Source organism: Sinocyclocheilus grahami, unplaced genomic scaffold (genome assembly GCF_001515645.1).
Source record: "Sinocyclocheilus grahami isolate Dianchi unplaced genomic scaffold, SAMN03320097.WGS_v1.1 scaffold56.1, whole genome shotgun sequence".
NCBI lineage: Eukaryota > Metazoa > Chordata > Actinopteri > Cypriniformes > Cyprinidae > Sinocyclocheilus > Sinocyclocheilus grahami.
Genome location: NW_015505235.1, coordinates 1,856,591 through 1,869,647, shown reverse-complemented (window position 1 = coordinate 1,869,647; position 13,057 = coordinate 1,856,591). Strand labels below are relative to the sequence as shown.

The 13,057-nt window shown below is 38.7% G+C and overlaps 1 protein-coding gene across 1 annotated transcript in view; it reads right to left on the bottom strand.

Annotated features, from left to right (window-relative positions):
• The window catches only part of LOC107583963 (putative adenosylhomocysteinase 3), a 35,001-nt gene that overhangs the window by 8,432 nt on the left and 13,512 nt on the right, over nucleotides 1-13,057 (bottom strand). Inside the window, exons 2-4 of the mRNA XM_016270343.1 lie at nucleotides 1,820-1,928; nucleotides 1,355-1,498; nucleotides 65-165 (exon numbers count right to left, since the gene is read on the bottom strand). Of these exons, the coding sequence (XP_016125829.1) occupies nucleotides 65-165; nucleotides 1,355-1,498; nucleotides 1,820-1,928 (354 nt within the window). The remainder of the gene's footprint in view (nucleotides 1-64; nucleotides 166-1,354; nucleotides 1,499-1,819; nucleotides 1,929-13,057) is intronic.

Sequence of the window (13,057 nt, the reverse complement as noted above, 5' to 3'; positions counted from 1 at the left end):
AAGAACAAATGAAGTTAATATTAGGTATACGAGTGTATTTTCGTGGGTGTGTACAGAAACTCACAGCAGTCTGTGCAGTGATGTGGGTGCAACCCACAATTTTGGCTCCAGCCAATGGCTTCTCTCCCTGAGCTCTCTTCCTCAAAGCCATGAGAGCAGGCATCTCTACAGTGCAGAAACGCACACAAAACATGAACACATGGCTATAATATTAAAATAAGCATCGTTTTACGCTTGCACATCCTTGACTTTAAGCAACACTGTGTAACTTTTAGCAGCTGAAGCATAACGCTAAAAGTTACATGCAGAGGAACATTTTTGATAATTGTGTGCTCCACGGATGAACATGATGGCTTGAGGTGCATCGCTGTGATCATGGTTACAAATGATGGCCTTATCAGTGTGAATGTCACTGAAAATCTCATGATAACAAAAGATGGATATCTGAAAAATGTGTCCTATGAGCAGGTAAGCAACTTTTATGTTGTTGTTTTATGACATAAAAAAGGGTTTGGCAAAGGTGACACATATATACATATATATATTGATTGCTAATCATATCAAATAATGGTGGAAACTATAACATGGCAAGCCTATTTGCCTAAAGCTAAAGTCAAGCCTAAATAGACCAAAACAGTAACTGGTTTAGAGATTGGCATAAATTTTTTTTTTAAAAACGGTAATTGTGAGTTTCAATTGTGAGAAAAATTTCAGAATTGTGAGATAAAAAGTTTGCTTTTTGTTGTTGTTTTTCCCGTGGCTTTCAAGTTAATTTGACTTTTTTATTCCTTAATGTATTCCTTTATTTACGGATGTGATGTAAACACACATGGACAAATGATCAAAGTATGCAGTTTCCTGGGAAATCCTAGGACAACTCTTCATAAATATAAATTATTATAGGCTTACCATAGTGATTTTAAGGCAAAAACATGGTTTGGAAGATGGTTTTAAGACTCATTATTTACATTTTGCTAACAAAGAAAGTCACATAACATAGCTTTAAATATGAAACAGTTTTAAAGCTGATAAACAGACAAAGGCTGTGTGTAAGTGCACACTGGAGTATTTGGCCATGTGGTTATGAGGAGCTGAAGGGAGCGCCCTGCTGTCTCACAGCACACACTGAACATATGGCCCCTCAGCAGCGCAGGAAGAACATCAAAACACGCTTCGCTTGATCTCACACAAACACACTTTTACTTCACACATAAACAAATACCAGTGGTTTAATATGTTGACAGGCCCGAGGACAGCTCAAAGAGAGAACGGCATTGCTCAATCAGCCGTCACGCTCGTAAACGGTTATAGCTTGTCAGCACATAAACATTAAGACACAAGGGGCCCTTCCCACCTTGCTCAGCAATCTCGATCTCCCTGCGTCCGAAGTCGGCCTGTTTGATGTTCTTGATGCAGAAGTCTGCATTGCCCTTGGAGTTCTTCTGCTGTTTGTCGCGGGGAGAGGTTTCGTCATCGGAGCTGTCAGTATATGAGGCGGCTGAAAAAGGGAATAATAAAGAAAAAAAAATATGTAGACGTGTGTATCCGTTTCTCTATGAACACAGTCCTAAGAGAGCCCTGCAGGAATGTAGATTTTACTTTTCTTACCTATAATCTACTCTCCTTTATCAATGTAATCCTCTTAAAGAGGCCTGCCAGAGAACCCACACAGGAAAGCTTTTGTTCACATGACTCACCTGACACTCTACATTGAACCCTTGACGTATGGCAACACATTATGTAGCCCACCTGACTGAGGTTTAACAGGAATTGTGCATGTGACTGTACTGTATGTATTGGTGCTTGTACAATGCCATACCTGAGCTGTAACTGTCTGTAGAAGACTGTGAGATGGAGCGAGACAAAGACCTGCGGCTGATCTTGGTGGGACGTTTGTTGAACTCCTGCTTCTGGTCTGCAAACTGGATCTGTCATGAAAAAGGGTGGGAGGTCGGGACAAGAGAGAGAAAACACCAGAGTGAGAAACCTTATAGCGAGAAAAAGAAAGAAAGACTTTAAAAGAAGTCTCATGTTCACCATGTCTCATGTTATTTGATCAAAAATACAGTAAAAACAGTAACACTGTAAAATATTTGAGATTAACTTAGAATAAACTGTAGTATATTTTGATAAATAATCAAATCTAACTTATTCCTGTGATGAAAAGCTGAATTTTAGCAGCCATTACGCCATGTAAAACAGTCATGCAGACAAGTACAAGGCCCTGACTTACAGAGACTTTGAGTCACACAAACACACCGCTGTGCCCGAAAGCACTTGAGCAATTGTCACTCGCAGGGGTTTTGCGACAACAATGCTACAGAGAAACAAACACCCGTAGACTCAGTGAACTTTAATTTGGCACCGGTTTAGTCTCTTATCGCTTGGCACAAAGGGCTGAAGGACTGTACTGGGAAGGTTTCATTGTACAGGAAACACACTCTTCCAAATCACATACTTGCAGGAAAAACATGATACTAATCCGATAAGAAAAAGCTCAGAGTGCTCCGATTCAGTAAAAATATGGCAAAAAAAAAAACCTTTTTCCAGGATTCACCATCTAAAAATACTGCAACTCTAGTCCAAAACTTGGTTAGAATCATAACTGTTTGATTTGGAATGCTCCACAAAAGAGCAATTCTGTAAAGAGACTCGAATCACAATTGATACCAACAAAGTCTGATGTTGCTAAGCTAACAGCATGATACTCCAAGTATAACAATACATTGCACACATAAATATTGGGTAAAATAATATCAGAATCTAGGTGTAACCTAGAGATACCTAGGGCGTTTTCAGTGTTTTCAGGGCATTTCAATTTCAAGGTTGGAGCAGCAATCAAGGCTTCGTCAAGATGGCATTTTTGCAATGCAACTATACAACAGTCTAAGATGAAAAGACACTATTTGGTTTTTAACAGTGATAACTACTGTGCTCACCCAGAGAATCGGACACATTTTTTCCTCAATACATTTCCCATTATGAATTCGGATTCTGAAGTTTGGTTTGTTGGACCGTTGGGTCAGACAACTGAACCACTCCAGAGTTTGTTTTGTCCATTGGGCTGGACAACCAAACCACTCCAGAGCTCGTTTTGTCTGTAGGGTCAGGCAACCAAACCACTCTAGAGTTTGTTTTGTCCATTGGGTCGGACAACCAAACCACTCCAAAGTTTCTTTTTAGTTGGTTGAATTGTTTTGATTTGGAATGCTCCACAAAAGAGCAATTCTGTAAAGAGACTCGAATCACAATTGATACCAACAAAGTCTGATGTTGCTAAGCTAACAGCATGATACTCCAAGTATAACAATACATTGCACACATAAATATTGGGTAAAATAATATCAGAATCTAGGTGTAACCTAGAGATACCTAGGGCGTTTTCAGTGTTTTCAGGGCATTTCAATTTCAAGGTTGGAGCGGCAATCAAGGCTTCGTCAAGATGGCATTTTTGCAATGCAACTATACAACAGTCTAAGATGAAAAGACACTATTTGGTTTTTAACAGTGATAACTACTGTGCTCACCCAGAGAATCGGACACTGCTGCTTTTTTCCTCAATACATTTCCCATTATGAATTCGGATTCTGAAGTTTGGTTTGTTGGACCGTTGGGTCAGACAACTCAACCACTCCAGAGTTTGTTTTGTCCATTGGGCTGGACAACCAAACCACTCCAGAGCTCGTTTTGTCTGTAGGGTCAGGCAACCAAACCACTCTAGAGTTTGTTTTGTCCATTGGGTCGGACAACCAAACCACTCCAAAGTTTCTTTTTAGTTGGTTGAATTGCCCAGGTGATCTCGGACCGATTATTTTGGTGCAGATTCAAATATGATTGCCAAGTTCATATTTGCCTAAAAGAACCAAGCTCAGGAAGAAAATGCACCAAGTTCTGAAACAAATGTTCTAAATGAGCCTTGTGTGAAAACTCCCTGAATCTTGCAATATCCAACCACCAGGCTCAGATCCAGTCTAACAGGGGTCAATGACGTTGGAAAGAGATTGCGTTGGACCCCCTCTCGCTCTCTATGGCAGAAGACACACATTGCCCCCTGCTAATCCACGCTGAGCACACAGATGACTCTGGACTATTTTCATTCCAGAAGGTTAAGCTTTCAGCCCCCAGGAAAGCCCTAAGACCACCCTGTCACTTTCTCCCCTCTTACCTTCTTAACTGAGGGCTCGGAGATCTCTCCATCCTTTTTTTTCTTCAGCATGACACCAGCGACCAGCGAAGAGGAAGTGGACTTTTATACCAGCTTTACATGTGGCCAGTCTGAACTGATCCCATGGCCTGTGCAGCACAATGCTAGACTGTTTCCCTTTGGGAGTTTTTGTGCATCTCTCTTTTAATTGTTAATTGTTTAGAGGCTGGAACGATTCTTGTCGGAGCTGGCAAAACGTGTGTGTGTGTGGAGGCTTTTAGGAGGGGTGGTTTAGAAAGTGATTACTGCGTCTCATGCTCAAGATAATGAAACATGCCAAGGACACATACTCACACACTGCTACCACTGGTTCTGACAAAGGGCTCTTTGTGTTTTTCTGGTCCTAGAATATACAAGCAGAAGGGGACAGATCGGAAGTACCAGAGGGACAATTACTCTGGCATGTTCTTGAGTTCTTTAACCTCACCTTTATGATGAACATCAGCGTCTTGGTCACAGGTTTAGCTTGTTGATTATCAGCTGTTGGCCTACAAGTAAAATGTGCCAAGACTTAAACACTTCAACATTGTAAAGCACACAAATTGCTGATAGATGTTTTATGAAGATCCAATCTTGAAAACAGTGCTAACGAGCAGAAGATCATCCTGTAAGAATTTGGTGGTCCACATCTCCTGTGAACTCCTTTGTGAAATGTATCAGAGGTGTGGTTTGAAAAGTTTTTCCCAGTATGACTTCATACCTTTCCCATGGACCTGGAGCACGCATTACTTTATCTAGGGAGTTGAGAAAGTCAAATATTTGAGAACTATTATCAGTCTTTTGTGGGTCTGTTCATTTTGCCGATGTAATTTGCACAACAAAACAGACTAATACACTTAAAGCCTTAATGTAGCTCAAACAGTAGAGCATGACGTCAAGGTCATGGGTTTCATTCCCAGGGAACTGAAAAAAATGTGTACCTTGAATGCAATTCATCTTGCTTTGTATAAAAGTGTCTGCCAAATGCATACATGTAAATTTCATGCCGCACATTTATTTTAAGGCCAGAAACATGTATGCAAATACAGATGCAAATGCTTGACTAGCATTGCAAATGTGCGGTCTTAAACTAAAGGTGTTACTTTCAAATCTTTGTGGCATTAAACCAAACGTGATGCACAGCAGTTTGCTATAAACATGTAACCTAACAAGATTAGTTATGTAGTAGAACTGAAAGATTGAAGTGTCTATAATAGATGGTTTAATTTATGTATTCCAGTAGCTAAAGCATGGGCTTAGCAATGCCAAGGTCATGGGTTCAATTCCCAGGAAACGCATAAACAATTATACAAGTATACCCTGAGTGCAATGTAAGTCACTTTGGATAAAAGCATCTGCCAAATGCATAAATATAAATGTTAATGCCTGCTGCTGCGCCGCATGTCGCAACTGGCATTGCATTTTACTGTTGTCCTAGCAGACACAGTCCTTTTAAGACATTGCATGTGTACTAATAAACTTACTGACTTCACAAGAGTTCAGAAAAGGATTTGTGGTTTTGCATTACATTCGTTCCTATTAGAATCTTTCTACACCATCTAAGTTCACAGTAAAGGCAGCAAGTTAATTTAGAGGAAAAAAAATAAAATGGAAATTTATGGAAATATCATCTAAGAAAAGCAGTCTAAAAAACTTACGCAATATGAAAAGGTCATTAGCCAAATGAAAAGACTAGGATAATCATGTACTGAAACAAACCATTTTGTGCTATTATGTCCTCTTTTTAAATAACGCTGAACATTTTGCCAAAAGAGAGTGAGGTATTTTAATCTTTCAAAGGTAATATGAATGGACTTATGTATTAAACAGGAGGCAAAAAGCTACATTTCTGAGAATGACACAAAGGCCGTATGTTAACGGAGGAGAGATTCAGGCCACATGAGCAGCACTTCCATGAAAAAAGATCACTTATGTAAGAAAGAGAGAAAGAACTAGAGAAAGAGAGAGTGATGCACGCTCACATCAAGTTAACGGTACATTTCAGTAACACTGCTGAGAGCTGATGATTAAAGAACAGAGCGGGGGGAAACGCTCATTTTCTGCGAACGGATGTCCAAGTGTTCACAGTCCAGCTCTACTATGTTTTTCACGTTGAGAGCTTCCGCAATGAACGCAAACACAGCCGTGCTGCTGACTTCATTGGTCATTCGTTGAGATGCTGAATCACTTTTCTAATGAACTGAACTGTTATTCAAGGATAATCATTAGTCTGCAGCTTTGTTCAAAACCCTTGTGAGCCGCCTGCCAAGATGACATTAACCATCCTCCATTAGAAAATGTAAACATTACAAAAAATACTTACAGTGAAAAGTCTAAAGTGTGTATATACAGTATATATATCCTTGCTGAATGGTTAAGACAGTAAGGCAGCTTTCTAAGGTTTGGCACAAAGCTGACAAATGATCAATGATTGATACTATGGCACAATATCAATTAAGAGTTTCCTTCCACATTAATATACATCACAATAAATACATCTACAGCATATAACAGATATACCAAACACTCGGTATAATAGTTTCCTCAACTACTGTCTGTGTTATCTTCCTGCGTATACATTATGGATGTATGCTAATTTAGAAGCAAACAAAAACGGAATAATGAATGTAAAGTGACAGCTTACATCGTTGGTTCCCGTCCTGCTGAAGTTTGGAGGCACTAAGGGAGCCAAAATAGAAGGAGGCTCATCCAAGACCCCATCTTTTAGATTCCTGTTATAATGATGAAAGCCATGGCTGGTGTGCCAGGGCTTTTGTTTATTTAGACTGCTGTGGTACAAGTTGGTAATTGCACTGGCATAATAGTGGCACTGGGCAGAAGGGCATTCAAAAGCAGCATTTTGCAATGAGACGAGACTTGAGTTTAGGCCTTCATTAATAAGTGCAGTTAGCGTAGATCTCCTAGACTTGAAACACAGAACTCTCTGCAGGGTAGAGCTGCAGACAACGGTTGAAAAAGCTGCTCCTCATCACGCTGAGCTCTGAGACAATAAAAAAAGGACACTTGTAATGGAAATTTCATGAGATATGATAGTCTGGAATTTACTCCAGGACAAAAGGTTGCACATGCGCACATAATCTTACACAATCACAGAACAGAACAAGGACATTTATCACCAGGGATGTCAGAACCAATGTATAGATGAGCTTGTTCTTTGCAGGAATGCATGCCAACAAAAGAGGAGAAGATTTGTTAATCTAATGAATAATTGATTTGTTAAATCAAATTAAAATTAGTGTGTCAGATTGGTCGAGACACTACAGAGAATAACTGCAAAATAAGATAAAAACATTTCCTCTAGACGACAAATGACAGAACCATACAAAAACTGTAGGCCAAACAGCAGAAAAATGTAACATACTTGTAGCCGCCCTGACATTCTTCAAATCTGAGCACACAACAGTAATGGAGTCACTTGAGTGTCAAAAATCGAACATTTTTCTGCAGAAAGGAGCAACGAGTTATAGCTCTCCTGAGGAAAACATGATTTTTTTCCTCACCCCCTGTGCTTTTCATTACAGGGCAGCAGCAACGTCAGCCTGAGGCCCTGAACATCTCTGGAGAATCATTAAATGTGTTCTCTGTGGAAAGATGTGCGTAAAGAGATTCACAAGTGCTGTATAGCACAGAACTCATTATAACAGAGTTTTACAGGCTGAAAAACTGTACTGAAAGATGTGTACCTGAATGCAATGTAAATCACTTTTAACTAATAGTCTGCCAAATGCATTAATGTAATAATATAAAAGTGTGTTGCTGAAATTTATATAATCAAAATAATTATAAATGTATGTTCATTTTATAATATACTATATACTATAGTGCATTAAAGATTATTTCTATATCACGGAATAAAAATACAAAAAATGTAATTGAGTTTTTAATCTCACAATTCTGACTGTGTCAGAATGAAATTGCAAGTTACAAACTCTTAACGGCAAGTTTATATTATATAATTATGGCTACAAACAATTCAACTACAAACAAAAGTCACAATTCAGACTTTTTTTTTCAGAGAATTCTGAGTTTATATCTCGCAATTGTAACTTTTTTCTCAAAATTCTAGTTGACTGATCAACAGTGACCAGTAATATATAGATATACCAAATATTAAAAATAAAAGAGATAAATCGCTCAACCTTAGATAAAAACTTAACTAAACTAATATTTGCTGCCGTCATGCACCACTGCATCATAAAAAACAAAGATCTTAGTAACTTAAAGCAACTGATCTTTTGCAAATGCTTCAATTGTTAAGAGCCTAACACTTTTGCTGTGACACACGGATCTGCAGCTCTGCTTTCTTACTGTAGGGCAGTTTACGACTACAGACTGTTTTCATTCTGGCATTTTCACAAGCTTTACAAGTCATAAAGTGACTCCCATAGCAACTACACTTTACAGTCAGACACAAACAGACAGGGTTTGGGGTATGGCGGGTAGCGTGGGTAATGTGATACAACACGGCGGCCCGCTTTGACTAATGACGGCACCAGAAATGAGAGAGCCTGGTGCAACAGACACCGAGGATCATCTCAGGGCACTTAACCGGAGAAAGAGCTTTTGTGACGCCCATTCACTCGGATAGTAAATCAGACAAATTAGCTTCAGGCTAAAGTCAAAGTATGGGCTCTTGGGAATCTTCTTCCACCTAACGTTTTAATTTAACGCATAGGCTTAACAGAAGGTATACGGAGAATATCCATAATTCAAATGGCCAATCCAACACTAGCACTCGTGTGGCAAAGAACACTGGAAGGTGTGACAGGTAATTTGCTTCCTGCTCGGATGACGGATCACATTGTGGGACATGTTCGGCATCCAACACGTAACGTACCTGACAGATTTGATTACCATTTCTTGAAATTCAGCCCTTCCTTTTTTCTTCGTATCCTTCAGTCACAAAATAATATTGTATTCCTACAAGTCCAATATATCACTGGGCTTGGCAAGGAGTTTGACCTTTCCTACAATGAAGTGTTGAAAAGCACTCAAGCAGTGCAAAGCATCTGAACTTTGAGGTGGATTTTTCCGCTCTGAAGAACAGAGGTTAGCCGTAGTTGAAGGGTCTGTTCGGACTTTGCCAGTATCGGTAAACACAAGTCAGTCTAAAGGATTTTAACGGAAATTTACAGAGAGTAGTATAGTAGTCTAACTCATCGTAAAGTAGTTTTCTTGCTCTCTGCCTCCTTAAAGTTCATGACTAATACACAAAACCACCATGATTTCATCATATCAAAAGCATGAACAAGAGTTCATTCCGTTTAATAAATGTCTTCCTACTCTGCACTTGTTCTGTGAAGGTATAAAAGCAATCCTCCTACGCAGAGAGCTCAGCTGCAAAGGGTTAGGGGGCGGTCAGCTACCCCATGGCCAATTCAGATTCTTTCTGGAGGAGCCATTCGATACCATGTCCCGCTATTAACAAAAGCTTTCGGAGACAAGCACTTCGCGAGGCTTGTCTCCCGAGGTGGAGCAAAAAAAAAAAAGAAATGCAGAAATGTCAATATCAGCCAACAAGATGTGTTGTTCTCATGCCCTCTGCTATAGACGATGTTCTTAAACACACAGTGAAAGTTGTGGTTGTAATTACAAAAAAAATGCGGCTGCAGTGAACACACCCTCACAGACACGCTATCGGGTAATAAAAACATGGGGGCCAAAAACAGATTTTTAAAACAGAACAGATTCTCAATTGCTTCAAAATATTTAACTTTTGGAACGAGGAATGGTGAAGGAACTAGAGATGCATGGATATTAAAATTTTAAACAATATTAAAACATGGTCAATATCTGTAACAATGACGCAATTGTGTCTATACATTGAAAATAAAAGACTGAAAAATGGTTTTAAAATGCTACAAGTGAATTTAGGCATCACGATTATACAATTATAATTATACACTCTAAAAAATGCTGGGTTGTTTCAACCCAACTTTGGGTCAAATATGGACTAACCCAACTTTTGGGTTAAAAATTTTATGTAAAAATCTAACCCAATGGTTGGGTTAGTCCATATTTGACCCAAAGTTGGGTTGAAACAACCCAGCATTTTTTAGAGTGTAATGTATTGTTTGAAAAACTTATATTTGCTGAAGATTACATTCAACAATGTAATTTAACCATTACCAGTTATGAATTTCTGAAGGATCATGTGACACTGAAGACTGGCATAATGATGCTGAAAATTCAGTTTTGCCATCAAAAGGAATAAAACATGTATGTTATTTTAAAATGTAAAATTATTTCACAATATTACTGTCATGACTATTTTTGATCAAATAAATGCAGCCTTGGTGAGCATAAGAGACTTTAAAATTTTAATAATTCCAAACTTTTCTCCTGTAGTAAATTACATATGTAATTTGTTGATTTGAATAATATATAATATGATAATCGATAACCTCGGCATATCTAGGCCTTTATTCTCATGGATGTTGGAGGACTAGTTAACCCTTATGACCAATTAGCTTTGGTATTACAAATTAATGTGGAAATTAGACTGCAATAACAGGGTCTACTGGAACACCAATGTAGATCATGAAGGGAAACCATATTAAAAGCACAGACTGGCCAGTTGAAGGGCTTATATTCAGACACAGTACTTTGGACTTTAATTGAAGCAGTCGCTCTCTCTGAGTGTTTTTCCACCAGTATGAACCTGTTCCTGCAAGCCCACTCTGGAAATTTCCCTGTTCCACGGGCAGTGACGAGCGGCAATCATTGTCTAGAGGTCCTTGGATAAAAGGATTCTATTTATGTGCCAGATGGTGTTCTTCTGACTAAGCACAAACAGAGAGAGAGAGAGAGAGAGAGAGAGAGAAAGCACTTTATTTGGCCTTCCGGAAGTAGATGCATTTAGGAATCTTTAAGATTACTTACAACAGAACAGCAATGCATTTTATGGACGACCGTTTAGTGAACCTAGGAGAGGAGGTAATTCTGACTTTGCTATGACAATCTGGCGCTTCTGAATCAGCTACTGTTTTGTTATTAGTTTAAGTATTTGCTATTGACTGTTCAAATGCGAAGTTTTGTGCATCGTGTGTGTGTGTGTGTGTGTGTGTGTGTGTGCGTGCGCGCGTGAGAGAGGGAGGTAAAGAAGGAGGGAGAGAGAGAGAGAGAGAGAGAGAGAGAGAGAGAGTGCGATGTTCTCTCTGTTCTCTTCGTATTTGGGTTTAACGCAGATTGTCAGCATGTTCTTTCACAGTGTTCTTATTCTGAAGAGATGAGGGGAAAGAAGAAAATCATCCCACATAGTATTCTAAAATGAGAATAAATTTCACTGCTGTGGGCTCTAGAGGCAAGGACAGCGGTAGAGCAGATCTCAAAGACTAAAAATAGTTATTTAGCAAGTAGTTGTTACATCCAGATCATTTGCCCGTCTTGAATTCACATTTATCTGTAGCAGAAATCTAAACCTAAACAAATCTAATAAAGGTGAGTAGATGTTATTTACTGCATTGAAAATCAGCCTGGATGTCTAAACTCATGCCAAGAGGTCAAGGCCTGGCCAGTAATTCAGCCCCTGCTGGTCATTCTAAACACCACAATCTGGATAAAACATGTTACTCCAATGACAGCTGTTCAAAATTAGCATGTATTCTGAAAAAATATTTTTAAAGCTTATTTTGCTATTGTATAGTGTGTATATATATATATATATATATATATATATATATATAGATAGATATATAGATATATAGATAGATAGAAGTATAAAAGTTCTCTGATGCCAATAGCAAAAATGGCAGATTTCAAATCAAATATTTCCAGTTGTGCACCAGCCACTGAAATGAATGGGAACGCTAACTGTCTCCAGTCATTATAGACCTCCTTGTAACAATGTATGTTTGGGTTTTCTCAGTGGCACACATTATCTGTTCTCCCTGAATCTGATATTATTGCAGAAGTATAGCCTTGCTGGCCAAACACAGAATGTATAACACGATATTTAACTATACACACACCGTTCTCCTATTGTCATCTGTTATGCATTGAGAAAAACCAAGACAAAGAAACAAGCAATTTACTGATGAGATAACATCTGCCTGTCTCCTGTCTTCTACAACAACCATGAATACAATAAATAAAAGGTCCCCTAGACTACCATCAGCAAACGCCACCTATTTGACTTCACTCCGACCGGGAACGGGAAACAGTTTGAGTTTGGTGGACACAAACAGATGTACGAATCCACTCTGAGCTTGTTAGGTATTCCACTTATCCTGTTAAACTTATCCTAAATCGAGTACATCATTAACTACAGCAGGTGCAGGAAAAACAATGCTCCTAGACTTACTTGCCATTCATGATCTTGCAATATTATAATGAACCAAAATGGTTTATTGAATCTATGCTATCACTATTGTGATATAAGGCATAAAACACGATAAAAGGAAATAAAAATGTGCGTAAAGGGAATGTACAAGGTCTTTTTAAGTCTAAACTTATAATCAGGATACATTTAGGGACCATTTTAAATCACATCAACTGGTAATTTTAAAGGGGTTATATGATGCGATTTCAATTTTTCCTTTCTCTTTGGAGTGTTACAAGCTCTTGGTGCATAAAGAAGATCTGTAAAGTTGCAAAGACTAAAGTATCAAATCCAAAGAGACATTCTTTATAAAAGTTAAGAGTCAGTCTGGATGCAACGAATGCCTCGTTTATAATGGGTTTTCATGTTTTTGAATCATCGCTCCGGCCTGACAGGGCATCATCACAATATGGTAAGGGGCGTAACATTTCCGTCACACGCTTGAGGTATTCGGCCAATCATAACGCACTGGATAGCTGGCCAATCACAGCACACCTTGCTTTTCAGACCAATGAGCTTTGTAAAAATCGACG